The sequence below is a fragment of the Agelaius tricolor genome, unplaced genomic scaffold, assembly GCF_023055355.1.
Source record: "Agelaius tricolor isolate 1412-34295 unplaced genomic scaffold, bAgeTri1.0.p SCAF_13, whole genome shotgun sequence".
In the NCBI taxonomy this organism is placed as follows: Eukaryota; Metazoa; Chordata; class Aves; order Passeriformes; family Icteridae; genus Agelaius; species Agelaius tricolor.
The window spans coordinates 17,539,116-17,554,781 of NW_027269273.1; the positions used below are offsets into that span (position 1 = coordinate 17,539,116).

At 44.7% G+C, this 15,666-nt stretch overlaps 1 protein-coding gene across 1 annotated transcript in view; it reads right to left on the minus strand.

Moving 5' to 3' along the window:
• Positions 1–2,490: 2,490 nt before the first annotated feature.
• Positions 2,491–15,666, minus strand: part of TLL2 (tolloid like 2) — an 85,454-nt gene continuing 72,278 nt past the window's right edge. The window contains exons 14-21 of the mRNA XM_071438988.1: positions 14,474–14,599; positions 12,594–12,754; positions 11,060–11,240; positions 9,635–9,760; positions 8,697–8,824; positions 7,716–7,929; positions 6,448–6,698; positions 2,491–5,277 (exon numbers count right to left, since the gene is read on the minus strand). Coding sequence (XP_071295089.1) covers positions 5,143–5,277; positions 6,448–6,698; positions 7,716–7,929; positions 8,697–8,824; positions 9,635–9,760; positions 11,060–11,240; positions 12,594–12,754; positions 14,474–14,599 — 1,322 coding nt within the window. The 3' untranslated portion in view covers positions 2,491–5,142. The remainder of the gene's footprint in view (positions 5,278–6,447; positions 6,699–7,715; positions 7,930–8,696; positions 8,825–9,634; positions 9,761–11,059; positions 11,241–12,593; positions 12,755–14,473; positions 14,600–15,666) is intronic.

The following is a 15,666-nucleotide window of genomic DNA, read 5'->3' on the forward strand; positions in this document are numbered from 1 at the left end:
TTGGTGCCATTCTTTCAGTAAGAGGCCAGATGGTTTTCATAAAAATATTCCACCACAGATTACTTTCTCCTGGGCTTCTTGTTCCTTTGGCCTTTGGTTGTGTCTGGATGTTCAGTTTGTTGTGTTTGTCTTGATCTTCATTTACATAGATATTTCTTGTCCCCTGCATCATGGTCATAAAAAAGTCATAGTGGCAAAATATAATTTCTGTGATTGGTTCTCACAAGGCACTCGAGACCATGTGAGTACTGCAAAGAAAACAGTGTGCAAGAATTCCCACTGTGGCAGAAGCTCTCTGGCCACATTCCCACCTCCTTTTGGAAATGTTTAGAATTACTTGGATAGAGATATCACATTTGCCCACAGCTCAGGTCCATCCCTCCTTGTCCCTCAATTTTTTCCCATGAGGACTGCAGCTCTATTGCTTGTGTACTCTAAAACAATGGCAAGCCATTGCTGACTGCTCATCTAGGATTGCATCTAATGGACAGGTGTGCAAGCACAAACAGCAGTCAGGTATGAGACCCAGGCACAACGGAGAGGAGATTACCTTGAGGTTTCCATTACTCTAAGGCTGCCCTTAGAGTCAGTCCTGCAACCCAGCAGCATGTGTGCCTTGGTCAGAACAAGTTAAAAACGGTTTACATCTGGAGGTCTTGGAGGGGATGATTCATATTCATGTCCTTCCTGCCCACTGGCATGCTGATTCATCTGAGGCAATGAACAAAACCATGACAAACATCATCTTTCAACAATTCACCAACAACTGCATGAGAAGCACAGGGCAGTGAGAAAATGCTCTCTTCCTAAAGCGCTCCAGAACACAGAACAAGCTCAGGGGATAATCAACCACACAGAGGATAATATTTGGAATAATATTCAACATATCCTAAGCTGGATGCAATAATGCTGTGGCATTTGGAACAATGACAGCATCCTCTTGACACCTGCCCACAAAAATGACCTTGCAGAGGTCTGCTTCATAATCTAGGGCACCAACCTCCTCTTTGCTCCAACTGCAAGACCCAAGAGCCAACAATACCTCCAGGACAGAAAGGCTGAGGGCAGATGCTAAAATCCAAGCAGGTATTTGAAACCATCTCTTTCATGGTAAGGAAAGGCAGAGCTAATGAAGGAGTGAATTTGATTGCTCTGGTTGGGGCAGAGAACGGGAGGGTTAAACACCCCCATGGAGCTTTCCAACCAATAGAAAGGTGGTCCACTGCCTCACCTCTCCTGCTTTCTGACCTCCCCCTGCTACTCCCATCCAAATACCCAACTCCCACTCACCATTTCATGCTTCTCCATGGAAAATCCCTGTGTGCAGTAACAGCAGACTGCCCAATGTCCAGGTTAGTGCTCCTTTTAGGATAAGCTTCTTTTCCTGCTAACACATGCAGGACCTGCAAAGTGGAAAAGATTATGGCATTTCTCTTGGGCTGACTCAGACAAACTGGCTGGGTCCCAGAACATCCAGGCTCTGGCACACACCTGGGAAGCTGGGCTTCAGGGCACTGGAGCCTCCCTATCTTCTCTACCAGCAGCATGGCAAATAAGGCAGCTTCTGGCTCTAAGACTGCACTTACGAGGCACAGAGGGGAATCCTGCTTTTGCTTTCTAAGGCTACTACCTCCTCTGCCAGAGCATTTGCTGGAAATTCCAGGACAAAGTGGAAGATTTCTCTTGGCTTGATGCTGGGACCAATGAGCCTGTCTGGTCTGAGGCATCATTATTTGTCTGAAGTTGTGACACTGGGTCATACTGTGCCATGGTACTCAGCTGCAGGAGGCTACATGGGGATCCTTATTCCTTACTTCATCTCCTGCTTTGCCTTTGGGAACAGCTGAGAGGAAATTCAGATACCATGAAGGTTTGGGTAGCTGTGACACACCACAGCACTGTTCTGGGTAGTGGAACATTAATCAATTAGGTGTGTGTTGGGGAAAGAACTCAGACATGGTCCTTAGCAAGCAGGGTAGACATCAAGCACTATACAGGAAGAGGAAGAAAAGCATTTTAGGTGCTGCCTTAGCAGCATTTTGCTGCCACGGATTGTGGACTAAAACTTTGCAGTAAGGAACATCTGCCTCATCCTCTTGTCCTTCACACAGGAATTTCAAGTCTCTGGGTCTTTGGCACCTGCTGCTGAAAGCCATGGGTTGTAGTGTAGCAAATGAGCTGATCCTTTTAAAAAATGCTTTCAGACGAATTCCCCGATCCCTGATATTTAACACTGCAGACCTGCATCTTGGCCCCCTAAAGTGTGAGCAACACATGGGACAATGTAGCCCTTTGGCTGGCCAACTTGTTTCTCTGCCCCACTTTCTAAATTCTCCCTTGATTGCAATAGCCAATACAAACCTAAAGGACCACAGCAAAGTTCCTTGCTGGTATTACCTGCAGACCCAAACAGCAGCTGGCAGGACAAGGAATGCAGTAAGAGAGTTCCTCACCTTGAGGAAGTGGAAAATGCATGCATACAGCAGAATGTACAACTGAATCCACAGTCTTTAATGAATGCAGAGATTTGTTCTGGACACAGGTACATTTGTGATTGTCCCCACACCCTCTTCTTCTCCCCTCTAAAAATTATTTTAGTTAGTGAAATGTAAAACCACACAAAGACCAGAATACATATTCACACATCAGAGGGTTTCACATTGTTTTTCTTAAGAAAATTTCACCCATTTAGAATTATTGACTGTAAAGTCCAGTCAGTACAGCAGAAATATTCTACATAGATCGTTGGTTGGAATGCACTGTACAATATTTGTGAACACACTGTCACAAAAGACACCTGGATGAACACTAACAAGTGTCATAGATCTGTCAAATCACATTGCAAGCATCTGCATCAAACCAGTCTGGGTTGTATGGGAAATTACCAGAACACGGAAAGAAAGATATTAAAGTACATGGGAACCTGCTACAGTCACTTTCCTCTAGAATCATTGCTGCCACTAAAAGGTCAGGAAACTTGAACTGCTGCTTGTCACCTGAAACTTTGCTTCTGTTTCACAGGGATTGATGTCACACTTTTATTTCCAGACCTGAGTTACTGTAATTTTGTTTGAACTGAAGCAAAGAAGAAAAGGACAAACGCACACCCCATCTAGCAGAGCTTACTTCTCCAGACCTGCATGGCCAACCAGCTTTAGGTCTTGCCTGTAAAAAGGCCACAAAATTTGAAAAAATAAACAAAGCAGAGCTAAAATAAAGCAAACGAAAAACCCAAAACCAAAACAGAGATAACATGATTTTATACAGCCTGCAATAAAGCTATAGTCAATGGTACAGTATTGTTCACATTACACTTATTAAGGCTTTGACTACTGGTCTTCTACATGCACATTTTATATACAAATAATCCTCTGTGTGTAGGCATAAATTACTTTACTTTTCTTGATCTAAGCAAGAAAATATTTTCATGCATTTGCTTCTCCTAGTATTCACAATACTTGGCCCATATTCTATTCAAGGATTTCTGGAGAGGGCTGGGTCTATTTATTATCCATCTGAAAATGCCCTTATCTCCAGGAATGTTGTTTGTGCCAGACAGTGGCACTGGCCCCACACTTCTCCACAGTCATACACAAGAGAGGGAGTGCCACTCCAAAGCCTGACAGCACAATGGTTATGTAAACATAGCAATCCTTGGATTATAAATACTTTATTAAAGCTAACATACCTCAGCTTTTAGCTCATAATTGCCCATGACTGTCTTAATGACACATTCAGAATGAAGTATTTTTTTTCCTCCCATGTCAACTGCTCAGTTACAGTGGTTCCCCCAAAACATACTTTTTTTTTTTTCCTGAAAGAAGCACCAAGCTACCTGTTAATTCTTCAAGCCTGTGGCTGGATAGCTCTCACGGGCAAACAAGAACATGTCTGAACCTTATAGCTCTAAGTGCTCTTAGTCAAAGTCACTATCTCACTTGCACCCTTGCCGTGAAGTTAAGGGACCGGGCCATGCACCAGTGACAAATGGGGAGGAAGCAGAAACCAGAAGAACTCTTCCATTTCTAGCCCCATGCCTTCAGCTTGCAAGTTTGACAGGTTCCCAGAGATCGCCAAAGCTGACCTGTAGCATGGTCTGTGTCCCTCTGCCTCAGGGACACCCTGACTTCCCCTGCCCCAGTGTTTTCTTCAGCAAGATGTTCTGGCCAGCTGAAGTTGCAGAGCACTCCTAGGTTGTGGTAGGGAGCCCTGGGGAGAGCAGCTCCACTGTGAAAAGGAAGGGCACACAGGGAAGTGGTAGTATGGAAAGGAAGCAGTGTAAAGAAGGCTGAGAAAGCAGGCATGGGTGGAGTGAGAAGGAGAGATTCCTTATTTAAGACAGGGCCTGGACCGCTGCCACAGCCCTCTGAGCTGCCATGCATGGTGATGTAACTGGGGCAGGCTGTCAACACTAAGCTTTGCCACCATCACACAGCTTTGCCTTGCATCTCACCACATTTCCCTGTCAGCCACCACCCCTGCCTTGGGCACTGCATTGAAATATTTCCATTCAACATATACCATGACAATTACTACAAATACTGGGTCCTCCTCATTCCCTGGAATCCAAGTAGCTAGAAGAGACTCCCCCTGTCCCCTGCCTTGCTCTCCACTCAACAATAAGCAAGACAATAATAGAGAGGACAGAAAGAGTGATGCAGGCACAGCCATCTGGTTGGTCTCTTATTGCAGAGTAGTTGGGGCAGGTAGGGGTGGCTCACAAAGTCCTTTGAAAAAATCCTACTGGATGTCTGTCCAAAACACTTGCTCCAGAAAATACGTTCAGACAGCTCATGTGGATGCTTCGGAAATGTCACCTAGAAACAAGATATGCAAGAGACAAAGGCTATTCTCAATTCAAGTTCAGTCTTCATTCAGCCCCATGGCAAGTTGTGGAAAATACAATGTTTATGCCCTGGCAGATATGATTAAAAGACAATTTTTTGGTCCTGGGTAGGTTAACAAGAAAGGGTCATGCTAATAATTGCAGAGGCAAACCTTTGAGACTGGATTTAGTTTTAGTTACAGAAAATAATGTACACTGCTTTTGGCCAAGTGCACAGAAGCTTTAAAAAAAAAGACAAGGATCACAGTTAAATGTCTCAATCTTTAGACGGGGAATATCTGTGAGGAGCAGTCAAACTATTTTTTCATGTGCAATGCATCCTGAAATTTGGTACTTATGTATTGGGCATGAAATCCTTTCTTGTTGATGGTGTCATCTGTATGGAATCGAATCATAATGGAATCCCCTGCAGAGTAGATTTCTTCCAGAGGCTGCAGAAAAGGAAAGAAGACAGTGCACAGTGGTCAAATATGGAGACTAAATAACTGTCTGCATTATGATTCTAGAGTTTAAACCCACAGTGAAGACAGATTGGCCAGTAAACATGAAGACTTGAATGCTCAGTACCTCCTGCCCTGATCTGCCTCCCTAAGCACATTCCTTTGCTCTTTATGTTTGAAGACTGATGTCAGTCCACTCTACAACCCCAGTCCTTCCAGCTGCTTTTTTCACAGACCTCCCTGAATATTCTCATTCCAGTGTTCAGGTTTACTCTAATTTGTCATTGTCTTTTCAGGAGAAAACTGGAACCTGTTTTGCAGCTGAGGCTCTCCTGGGGTTCAAATAACTCAGGTACTTATCTTACATGACAATTCTGGTTATGTCCCACACTATTGTGACCTGCTGCAATCTCCTTGTGCTTCCCTTTCCCAGCCATTTTCCATTCATCAGTATGCAGGTAGGTAGATTACTACCCAGCTGCCCTGAGCTTCTTCACACCAAGCTGCTCTGCCTTTGTTTGCCTTGGTTTCCAGACCATTTCCCCAGCTTGTGAGAACTTCTTCCACACACCTGGTCCCTGATTGTCTCTCTTTAAAATCAATAAGACACATGTCCATTTCATTGCTGAAGGCCTAGAGAAATCAAACACAGACCCTTTGATTTCAAAAACCACACACCATTACTCATGTTAGAATCACTCCTGGTAATGGGGATGCAGGTGACAGTTTAGGAGACAGCATACCATCCTAAAGGCAGCAAGCATCACACAGCTCTAAGTCCCTCCACCGTTCACCCTTGCCATAGCATGGCCACAACACAACTTGGCTTGAGCCAGAAAACAACACAGGATGAAACTGGCCTTTAGAAGCCATTTCCCATATTTACACAAGACTGATTGCAGGGCTGGGTCACAGCAGCATGGCAGTCTCATGCTGCTGTACGTGGCCCTGGCCCACAAAGAACAGTCAGGAAGAATTTTCCAGCCAACACTGTGCAACAGAAAGTGGCTGTGATCTCCTGAGGAAGGGAAAGAAGCAAAACCCAGCCACAAAGCATTCTCAGTACCAGTTTGTGACAGCTGCCCCTCTCCAAAAACAGTATGAGGGTACTTCCTTGGCCCCCTTGGTGCCCCCTCTGAAATCCCTGCTCTCATGGCTTACCCCCGAGCCACAGAAGCGTCCCAGGCGGGGTGCAGTGCTGTCGTAACCATCATAAATCTCCATGTAGTCGTACCCACAGTCAGCCTCCTCCTCTATCTCGAATATCTGGAATATTAGCTCCACCCCATAACCATCTTCAGCTACAATCACCCATTCACAGTTGGCTTGACCTGGGTAGTTGTTGTCCCCATACTGAGCATGAGAATACAGATCCTTAGCTTGTACTTCAGCCTTTAAGAGCCCACCACACTCTGAAGGGAGAAAAGGACACAAAACAGTCTCTCAAAGTTCTTAGTCACAACAAAGACTCATCCCACTTTTGGGTCAGTCATGAGCAGAGAAGACCTCCAGCTTGAAGTGCAATAGGAAAGGTAATTAAACACTGCACCAAACTACAATAAAGCAGTGAATTCTACAGTCACCCATGAATCCAAAGACCCACAGAGCTTAGAGGAACTTGGTTTTTTTGGTACAGAACACACATGGAAAGAGGTGATCAGTTTAAACTGTAGGATAGGGCTCTTGACACATACTCTGGGAAATTTTATTGTATTAGAAAAAAATCACTTTGCTCTTTGCATTTGTCCTATAGATGAAATTCTGACCCCAAGTATTTTGTCAGCAGGAAGCGGAAGCACATCAGAAAACTGGTGACCAAAACAATCCTTTTCTGTCCACACAATGCACTAAAGTAGCCCTGTGTTTGTGTAGAATGTGTGTGCTTCAGCAGAGCTTTCCTGCAGCCAGTGAGGAAGACACTTCTTCACCAGTGTCACGTGCACAGCCACTTCGAGCATGTTTCATCTATTTACAGTGGCAGGGATTTCAAAGAAATGAATGTTGGCACAACACACCCACCTCTGGCCTGCACAGATAGGAGGATCAAGCTGTGTCTGTCCACAGCACAGCTCTGCTACTACTACAGTCAATCTAATGTGGGCCTGTTCTGAGGGTGGGCCAATACATGGGCTAAATTGCCTTGTCCAATGGTTGATGTGGAACAAAAGGGATTATTACTCAACCAAATACCTCAAATTTAACAAAAGAGCCTGAACAGGAATGTCCAATACCAAGAGAATTTGGAGCTGTTATGGGCGCTGGTATTTATGGTATGACACTGGCAGTGGTCTGGGAACTGAATGTACACCACTTAAAACTTAGGCTAAGCTTATTTAGGAGCAAGGTGTGTCTGTTTTTACCTAGTAAAAAATGTAGTGAGACTTTACGACATCTTTTGGCCCTGGGATATTGGCAGGTAACCAGCTTACCTGTGCTGTGCTTTGCCTGGAAACCTCTCCTTTGCACAGAAGCATCAGAGTAAAACCTGAGGAACATCTTGTTGGTAGAAGCCACTACAGGGTCTGGTTTCTTGCTGCCACAGAAGCGGCCGAGGATAGGTGACTTGCTGTTGGGCCCATCGTACATTTCTAAGTGGTCATAGGCACATTCTTGGTGCTGCTCAATCTCAAACTCATTGAAGGTCTAGAGCAAGAATATGGAGAATTAAGACAGTTCTAAATTTGACTATTTAGCATACAGTGAAATGGCAAGTGAGAAACAGATCAAATGGTACATCTGTCCCACTCTCCCCACACACTAAAACAGAATAATTTGCTTTGAGAGAAGAGCGATCTCAAGGTGGCAAAGATCAGAACTCCATATCAGTGTGCTGTGTTGCCTCAGCCTTGCTGCCTCACATGGGTGCATGACAACAGTTATCAACTCTAAACCTTATAACACTTATTTTTCTGAAATTCTGCCCAGCACACCAGAAGGGCAGTTCTGTAATATCACTTCCACTCAGCACAGGGATTATTTGCATCTGCACAGCTTTGGACATGTCCTGCCATTTGCATCGGGCCATGTTGTAAAATAGGCCTGACACCTCTCCCTCAGAGGGGCTGGGGTCTGGCTCAGCCACCACCTTATGTAGAAATGGCCCCAAGAGAGTGGCTCACAAGGAGGGGTAGGGGAGGGAGGGCATTTACACCATCTGTTCACAGAGGGAAATACTCTACAGCTGTCATCTGCTGGAGTCTCCTCCGAGCCGCCTCTCCTCTGCCTTGCGTCCCTCTGAGATCTACCCTTTTGCAAGCCACGGCAGCCTCCCAGAACACTCTCCTCCAAGAGCCCCAAACAGAACCTGAGGGCATCAGCCTCCCACTCACACGGTGGTGGTGGGAAGTCACTTCAGCTGCTCACAACCCAGCCTGCTTCTTGCCTCACACGCCCGCTCTCTGGCTACTCACTACTTTCACTCGGTGGCCAGGTGTTGCAGAGATGTCCCAGGTGCACTCTTTCCGGCTGGGATACTTGTCAGGCCAGTTGGGACTGCTCATCATTCCCTCTGCACCACTCAGCTTGTGCTCACAACCAGCTTGGGAGAGAGAAATCGCATTGGGGCAAGTCTCACATGGCAACCCTGCAGTGTCCCACATGGTCCTGTCTGCCCACTGAGACCCTCAGCAGGGCAGAGATATGGAAGGCTTCAGTCACCAAACAAGACCTTTTAGTGTTACTCCATAGTTCTGATGGGGTTGTCCTGTACTTATTTTGAGCTAACCTGGCGATGGTGAAAGGGACCACCTCACTCTCCTGGGCCTCATTAACCTAACCTATGTCTTCACACCCTAATCTATTTTCCTGCTCCTTCACCTCATCTGCCCTGTTCCTAGGGCCATGATGTCAACCCCTCCACAGTGTTGACTCTGGTGCTATCTCAGCCTTGCATTGTTTTGCCAGTTTGGAGAGCTTTATCAGCTCATGGAGAGGTCAGACAAGGACCAGAAACCATATACAGGAAAGCCATGGGAGCACACAGCAGGAATAGGGGTGCAGGAAGAAAGGTAGTTTTGGCACCAGCAAGTGGTTAGATCAGCCCATCCTTTCTCTTCTGACTCAAACACAATAATTAAATGAAGCAGCAGTGACCAGTCTAATGATGATGTCCCACAACTGCTCCTTTTGCAAGTCAAATTTCTCATCCCCACCCTGTCCACCCCCTATGGGCATACAGAGAGCAAGACTGGGGAATGGGAACGGTCCTATTTCTAGCTGGTTTTGCAGCTAGCTGGGGCTTTTTCACTGCCCTTGCCTGGTAAGCTGTACAAACTTCCTTTCAGCACAGGCGAACCAAAGAGTGTTTGGAGTACCTTGGCATTCCTGAGGGCAGGAGTGGGGACTTTACCTTCTTTACAGTCATGGCCGTTTTCATGCAGCACAAAGCCATTTCTGCACTGGCACATATAGCTCCCAAAGGTGTTGATACATTCATGCTGGCAACCACCATTGTCTTTGGAGCATTCATCCTTGTCTGGGCAGGATCAAACCAACAAATACTGAGTTAACAGTGACACAAGCTACCACAGTCACCAGCTGAGAGCCCCATACCCAGGCTTGCAGATAGCAATGCAAACCTCCAACTCTACTGCTGGATTAGTCCAGTCAGCTTTTCAGTCCAGATCCTATTCTCCTATTCTCTTCAAATGCCTCACATTCCATAAGATGTATCACAAATGTGTTCTAGTTTATAATGTAAGTTATTGGTTAAAGACTCCTCTCTAAAAGAAACCTAGAGCAGCATCTCATTCTTTAATAATAGAGCCCAGGAAAATAATCACACAAATTCACTAGCTGAGGTAAAAATCAACTTCCTATTTTCAAGTTCTTATGCGCTCTAGTGAGCCTCCATTTCTAAATAGCTCTGTCTGAGCACAAACACCCAGCTGATGAAGAAGATCTAAGGTATGAGCTGCTCCCTGAAGCTGAAATATGCCCCAGTGGATCTTGACTCCTGTGTGTTCAGGACTATGCTTTCCTCAGTCTCACTTTCTGAGCATAGAATCTGCTCATGGTTTCCAGTCCACTTTAATGTATGAGAAGTTTATCTCTACTTTTTCTTGGGATAATGCCCTCCCTAGATCTCATTAAATTAATCTGTCTCCTCACTCCCAAACGTATTTCTAGATGAATCATACCCACTTCATCCTTCCTCCTGTACAATTTATTAAGTCAAACCCTTAGTCCTGATTTTACTCTGCACCTGTCCTAATTCAAGGCTGTTTTTTCTGATCATTCTCCTCAAAAGCATTAATACTCCTAGGCCTCTGCTGAAGAGACAACTAAATTCAATTTCTGCTTCCAAATGACATACAGATAACCTCCAGAACTGCCTGCCAACAAGGTACATCACTGACAAAGGACTGAGAATAGGATGAAAAGCTTCCACTAGGTAAACGCTGCTCTGATGGGAACGACTACTATATAGAACACTACTGGAAATTTTCAACATCTTCTAGTTTCAGAGGAAAAAGCTTTCCTCTAATCTTCTAGGGACAGAAATAACTTCCAGGGTTAGGTTCCACATTGCTTCCTACTGTAGAAGGACTGGAGGCATTGATGGAACTCATGCATCTTGCTGACACCACACTATGGAACTGGACCATGCACTGCACTGAGAACCCAAGATGAAGGTAACACATAACAGAGCAATCACACTTTTAGATTTAATGAACCAGGTCAGGCTCTGACAGGATGTTGAAGAAAGCTCACCAAAACCATGAGGTTCAGTCAGAGGAGACAGGTAAGCAAATGAAAGAATACAGTCACATACCAGAGAAGTAGTGAACTTTAAAGCCTTTCTTGGAGACCGTGTTGTCAGATTTGAATTCCAGTCTCATGTTGTTGCCATATGATGTGATTACTTCAGGCTTCTCTGAACCACAGAATTTGCCATGTAGCTTGGAATCAGAAGCCAGCTCACTACGAACCTCAACATAGTCATATTTACAGACCTGCCAAGAGAGGAAGAGATTTCTCACCGCTGTGGCCTTGGAACAGAACATTTCAGAGGAAGGGGACAGAGAAGGAACAGAAACAGCCTCGTACTCAAGTACACTCCTAACTTGCCCAAAATCTCCTCTGTCAGTTTTCTCACCCCTTCGCTTGCTGCCCTGATCTTAAATGATAGGTGTCTTTTCAAAAGAGGAAAGCTTCATTGAATTTAGCAAAAGTAATTATTTCCACCTTACCCAAGACTCTGACAGTGTTGAATGAATTTCAGCAGCCTCTTGAATTATGGAAGTGCCACTGCTCCCATTTACAGTAGGGAAATTCAGACCTGAATGCTTTGCTCAAACTTTACCATGCATGGCAGAGAACAGACTCTTTTACTGTTACTTCCTTTAGCATTGAAGAACTCTACTTCATTGTTCATTTCCAACTATTTTCCTGCAAAAGCAGCACTGGGGAGGTGGGAGGCAGGACTCCTATTAGGGATGAAAAATACCTACAATTATGCAAAACTAGTAGAGAAAAGAAGCCCATTGTGCTCGTTTTGGCTGGGCTAGATTAAATTTTCTTCACAGTGACTGGCACTGGGCTGTGTTTTGGATTTGTGCTGAGAAAAGGTTTGATAATATCAAGACATTTTGTTACTGCTGAGCAGGAGTTGCACAGAGCCAAGACCTTTTTTTGCTTCTTGTACTGCTCCACCAGTGAGGAGGTTGGGGCTGCTCAGGGAGCTGGGAGGGGACATGGCCAGGACAGCTGATCCTCACTGAACAAATGGATATTCCATACCACAGGACATCATACCCAGTATATAAAGGGGGGGTGAGTAGAGGGAAGAAGCAGGAAGGGGAGACATTTGGAGTGACATTGTCTGTCTTCCCAAGTAACTACTATGTGTGATGGAGACCAGCTCTCCTGGAGGTGGCTGAACATCTGCCTGCCCATGGGAAGTAGTGAACTAATTCCTCAGTTTTCTTTGCTTGCATGAGTGGCTTTTGCTTTATCTATTAAAATCAACTCATGAGTTTCTCTCACTTTTACCTTTCTGATCCCCTCCTCCATTCCACTGGGGGGAAGTCAGTGAGCAGTTGTGTGGTGCTTAGTTGCCAGATTGGGTTAAACCACTACACCCACTTATAAAAGAACAGCTTTAATCCTTCCACTCCATAGAGAAAGTAAATCCAGACTTCAAGGAAAACAATCACTGTCATTGGTGTAATTACATTGAGGGTGGGAAAACAAGCAGGAGCTCCACCAGTAAGACAGAGCCTCCTCCTCCCTTGTACTCCAAGGATTTATCCAGTTCTGATTTAGCCAGTAGTCCCACCTCTGAGATGCAGGGACTGGTTACGTACATCATTGCCTTCCAGCTCAAACACTTCGAACTGCAGAGAGATCCGGTACTGGGCTGGAGCTACCACCTGCCAGACGCAGTTTTTGTTAGTAGGATATTCCTTGGGCCATCCAGGGCTAGTAATGGTCCCATTGAGCTTGGTGATGAAGCCCCCACAGGCAGCTGGAGAGGCAATAAATGAACACAAGTTTTACTTGGTTGTGTTCAGACACACAGATTGGGCCACAGTTAACTAGCAAATGAACCAGATCCTGGTGGGTGGCACATTTCAAATCCCAGCCTCCAGAACAGGCTTAAAATGCTGGGAAGTGTGAAGAAGACAGAACCTTCAACTGCAGTAAATCACCTCCCAGTGAGGCTATGGCCCTGAGAGCCACTATGTAAGACTTAATTTCCTTTTTAATCTCTCTCCTTGGGTTTACTGTGAATCAGTTGACTTGACATGCACAACACAGTTGTAAAACCCAGCTTGGTAAATTCACCTACACTCAGTGCTACAAACCTTACTATTTTAAGTTTATCAGTAATGGGATAATTACAAGATAATGGAATCATAGGGAAGACATTCCTGTCAACTCTTCAGTGGTTTATTATATTTGGACTGCATCTTCTCTAGGGAAAGTTGAAGGCAAAGTCAAGACTTAACTGTATTCTCCCATATCCTTAAAAACTTAAGACATCTCAGCTTCATTCTCTTGTGGGAGGAGAAGGCTATTACCTCAAAGGAGTAAACCTCAATTTGCTGCAAAATTGTATTTGCAACAAAGCTTTTTTTTTTCTTGCTGTTTCTTGAGAATAATGAGATATAGCCACATCTTCAAAACCCACAGGGATAAAAGCTTTCTGTGTCTTGTTCCCAGCATCATTTTGCATTAAGAGGACTAACCCTAACCCAAGGGAGCAGCTTCAACATAAATAGAATAACAAGAAAGTGGTTTTGGAGAAAAAAAAGCAATTTACTCTGATGTATATTGCTACAATTTCAAAGACTATCCTTTCTGTTTTGCCCACAAATGAAGTTTAAAACAGGAGGTTAAGAGTGAAGTTCAGAAAAAAATCCTGCCAAGTTGTAGCAACTTAGCAACCGGCTTGCTAAAATTGCTAGGGATTATGGAGAAAAAAAAAGCTTTCAGAAGCTTTTTGCACACCTGAGTGCCCTCACTAAGTCAATAGCACGCTTACCCAAAGAGTTTGACAAAAGCAGAAGTCAGGGCAAACCAGGTGACGTTGAGAGCACCACTGATAGCATGTGGAGTTTTGTCCCTACAGACAGAGTTTTGAGACAAGAACAATGGATGGATTCTCAGCACACCAACAGCTGTATTGTTGAGTAGAAGCAACACTTGCTGCATGAGATTAACTCTCTAGAAAGCTGACACAAACACCTTCTAATATAGACATGGGGTTTTTTTTCTTCATAGAAGAGGAAAGGAGGAAAATTCTCTTCAGTGGGGAAAAGCCTGTTTTGCATGCAGACAAACCACTGATATTTTATTATATGAAGTAAATTCCTTTACGAAAAACAAATAAATTCAGTGTTAGATTTAAATACTTTTGGGCCACTCAATGGTTAGGTTGTAATGCCTGCTTCCTTTATGTTGCACTGTGGGAGATCTGGTCTGAACAGCAATCTCTGGCCATGAAGGACAACTGGCTTTAGGGATGACTAGCAGTATAAACCAGAGCATTTTCAGGGATTTTTGAACCAAAACTTGTTTTTCAATGGAAGATGTTAACAAAAACAAAAATATCTGTTGGGGGAAAATAAAGTGAAATAAAGAGGATGGAGGGGTAAGGAAAATCACACCAAGACTGCTCAATTCCATTTATAGCTGTAGTACCTCTCCTAGAGTCAGATGGCTCAGTCTGTGGGTTACTTACCTTCACAGCTCTTTTTATCAGCTGTCAACTCATAGCCAGGCTCACAGGTGCATTTGTAACTGCCCAGTGTGTTCTCACAGTGCTGCTCACACCCACCATTGTCCGGCAGGGAACATTCATCCATCTCTGTCAGGAGAAAACCAGAGCAAGTAGCACTTTCCTGACCACCCAAACACCCTGATATTCCTCATGCAACCCTTCTGGACAGAAGGAACAGAGCCCTGACTGCTGAGCCAAGGCTGTGAAGCAGGCACTGCAGCAAAGCTCACAAGGGCTGAAATACTCCTAACGCAGAACCATAAAGGACTGCCATTACTGCCACTTGCCAACAGTGCTTTTTCTAGACACAAGCAGGAAAACATTGTATCCTGTAAAGACTTCATTGCCTTTTGTTCTCATATGCCATTTTTGGCTTTGTGATGTTTGTTTTAAATTCCTCACCCTCTTGAGTAACTTGAGCTACCAGGAACCAACCCACTATGGCACACACAGTAATTGAGCTGAGGGAGGTGATACCCCATGGAACAGGGTGCTGCAAAGGAGCTGGCAGGACACGCCAGGATTTGCCTTTTCACAGGCACGTGAGCTGTCCTAGAGTCTGAAGTCAGGTTCTTCAATCACATCTCAACAACCTGAACAGACATTTTAATACAAAGATAGGCCCTGGCTTCTCACCCTGACCCCTGATTCCACATGCATCCCTTAACAGGTGGTTTTATTAACATGGCTGTGGTGGGTTAGCCTCAGCTAGCAGCTGAACTCCCACCTTGCTGTTGGTTCATTCCCTGGCCTGCCACTCCCATGGAATGAGGAAGAAAACAGGAAGAATAAGAGCAAGTTCTGGTTTGAGCAAACAAATTATTTAGAGAAAACATCTTTCTGCTTCCCTTTCTTGGCTCAACTTCACTCCAAGCCCCTCTCCTCCTGCCTTGTACCCCCCTACAAGTTACACTCAGCCCCTTCAGCAAAGCCACGGGTGTGCAAAGGCAGGAGGGGATGGGAAGCCACAGGCAGTATATGACCCTGCTGCTTCTTCTCATTCTTCTCCCCTGCTCCAGGTAGATGAACTAACACTTCAACCATATAAAAATAGGCTTCAATGATACAAACAATTTGTTGCCAAAATGAAGACAACTAACAAGAAAAACCCTGGAGGTATCCAGGATTACCTGACTGGGTGGGCATGAGGTAAT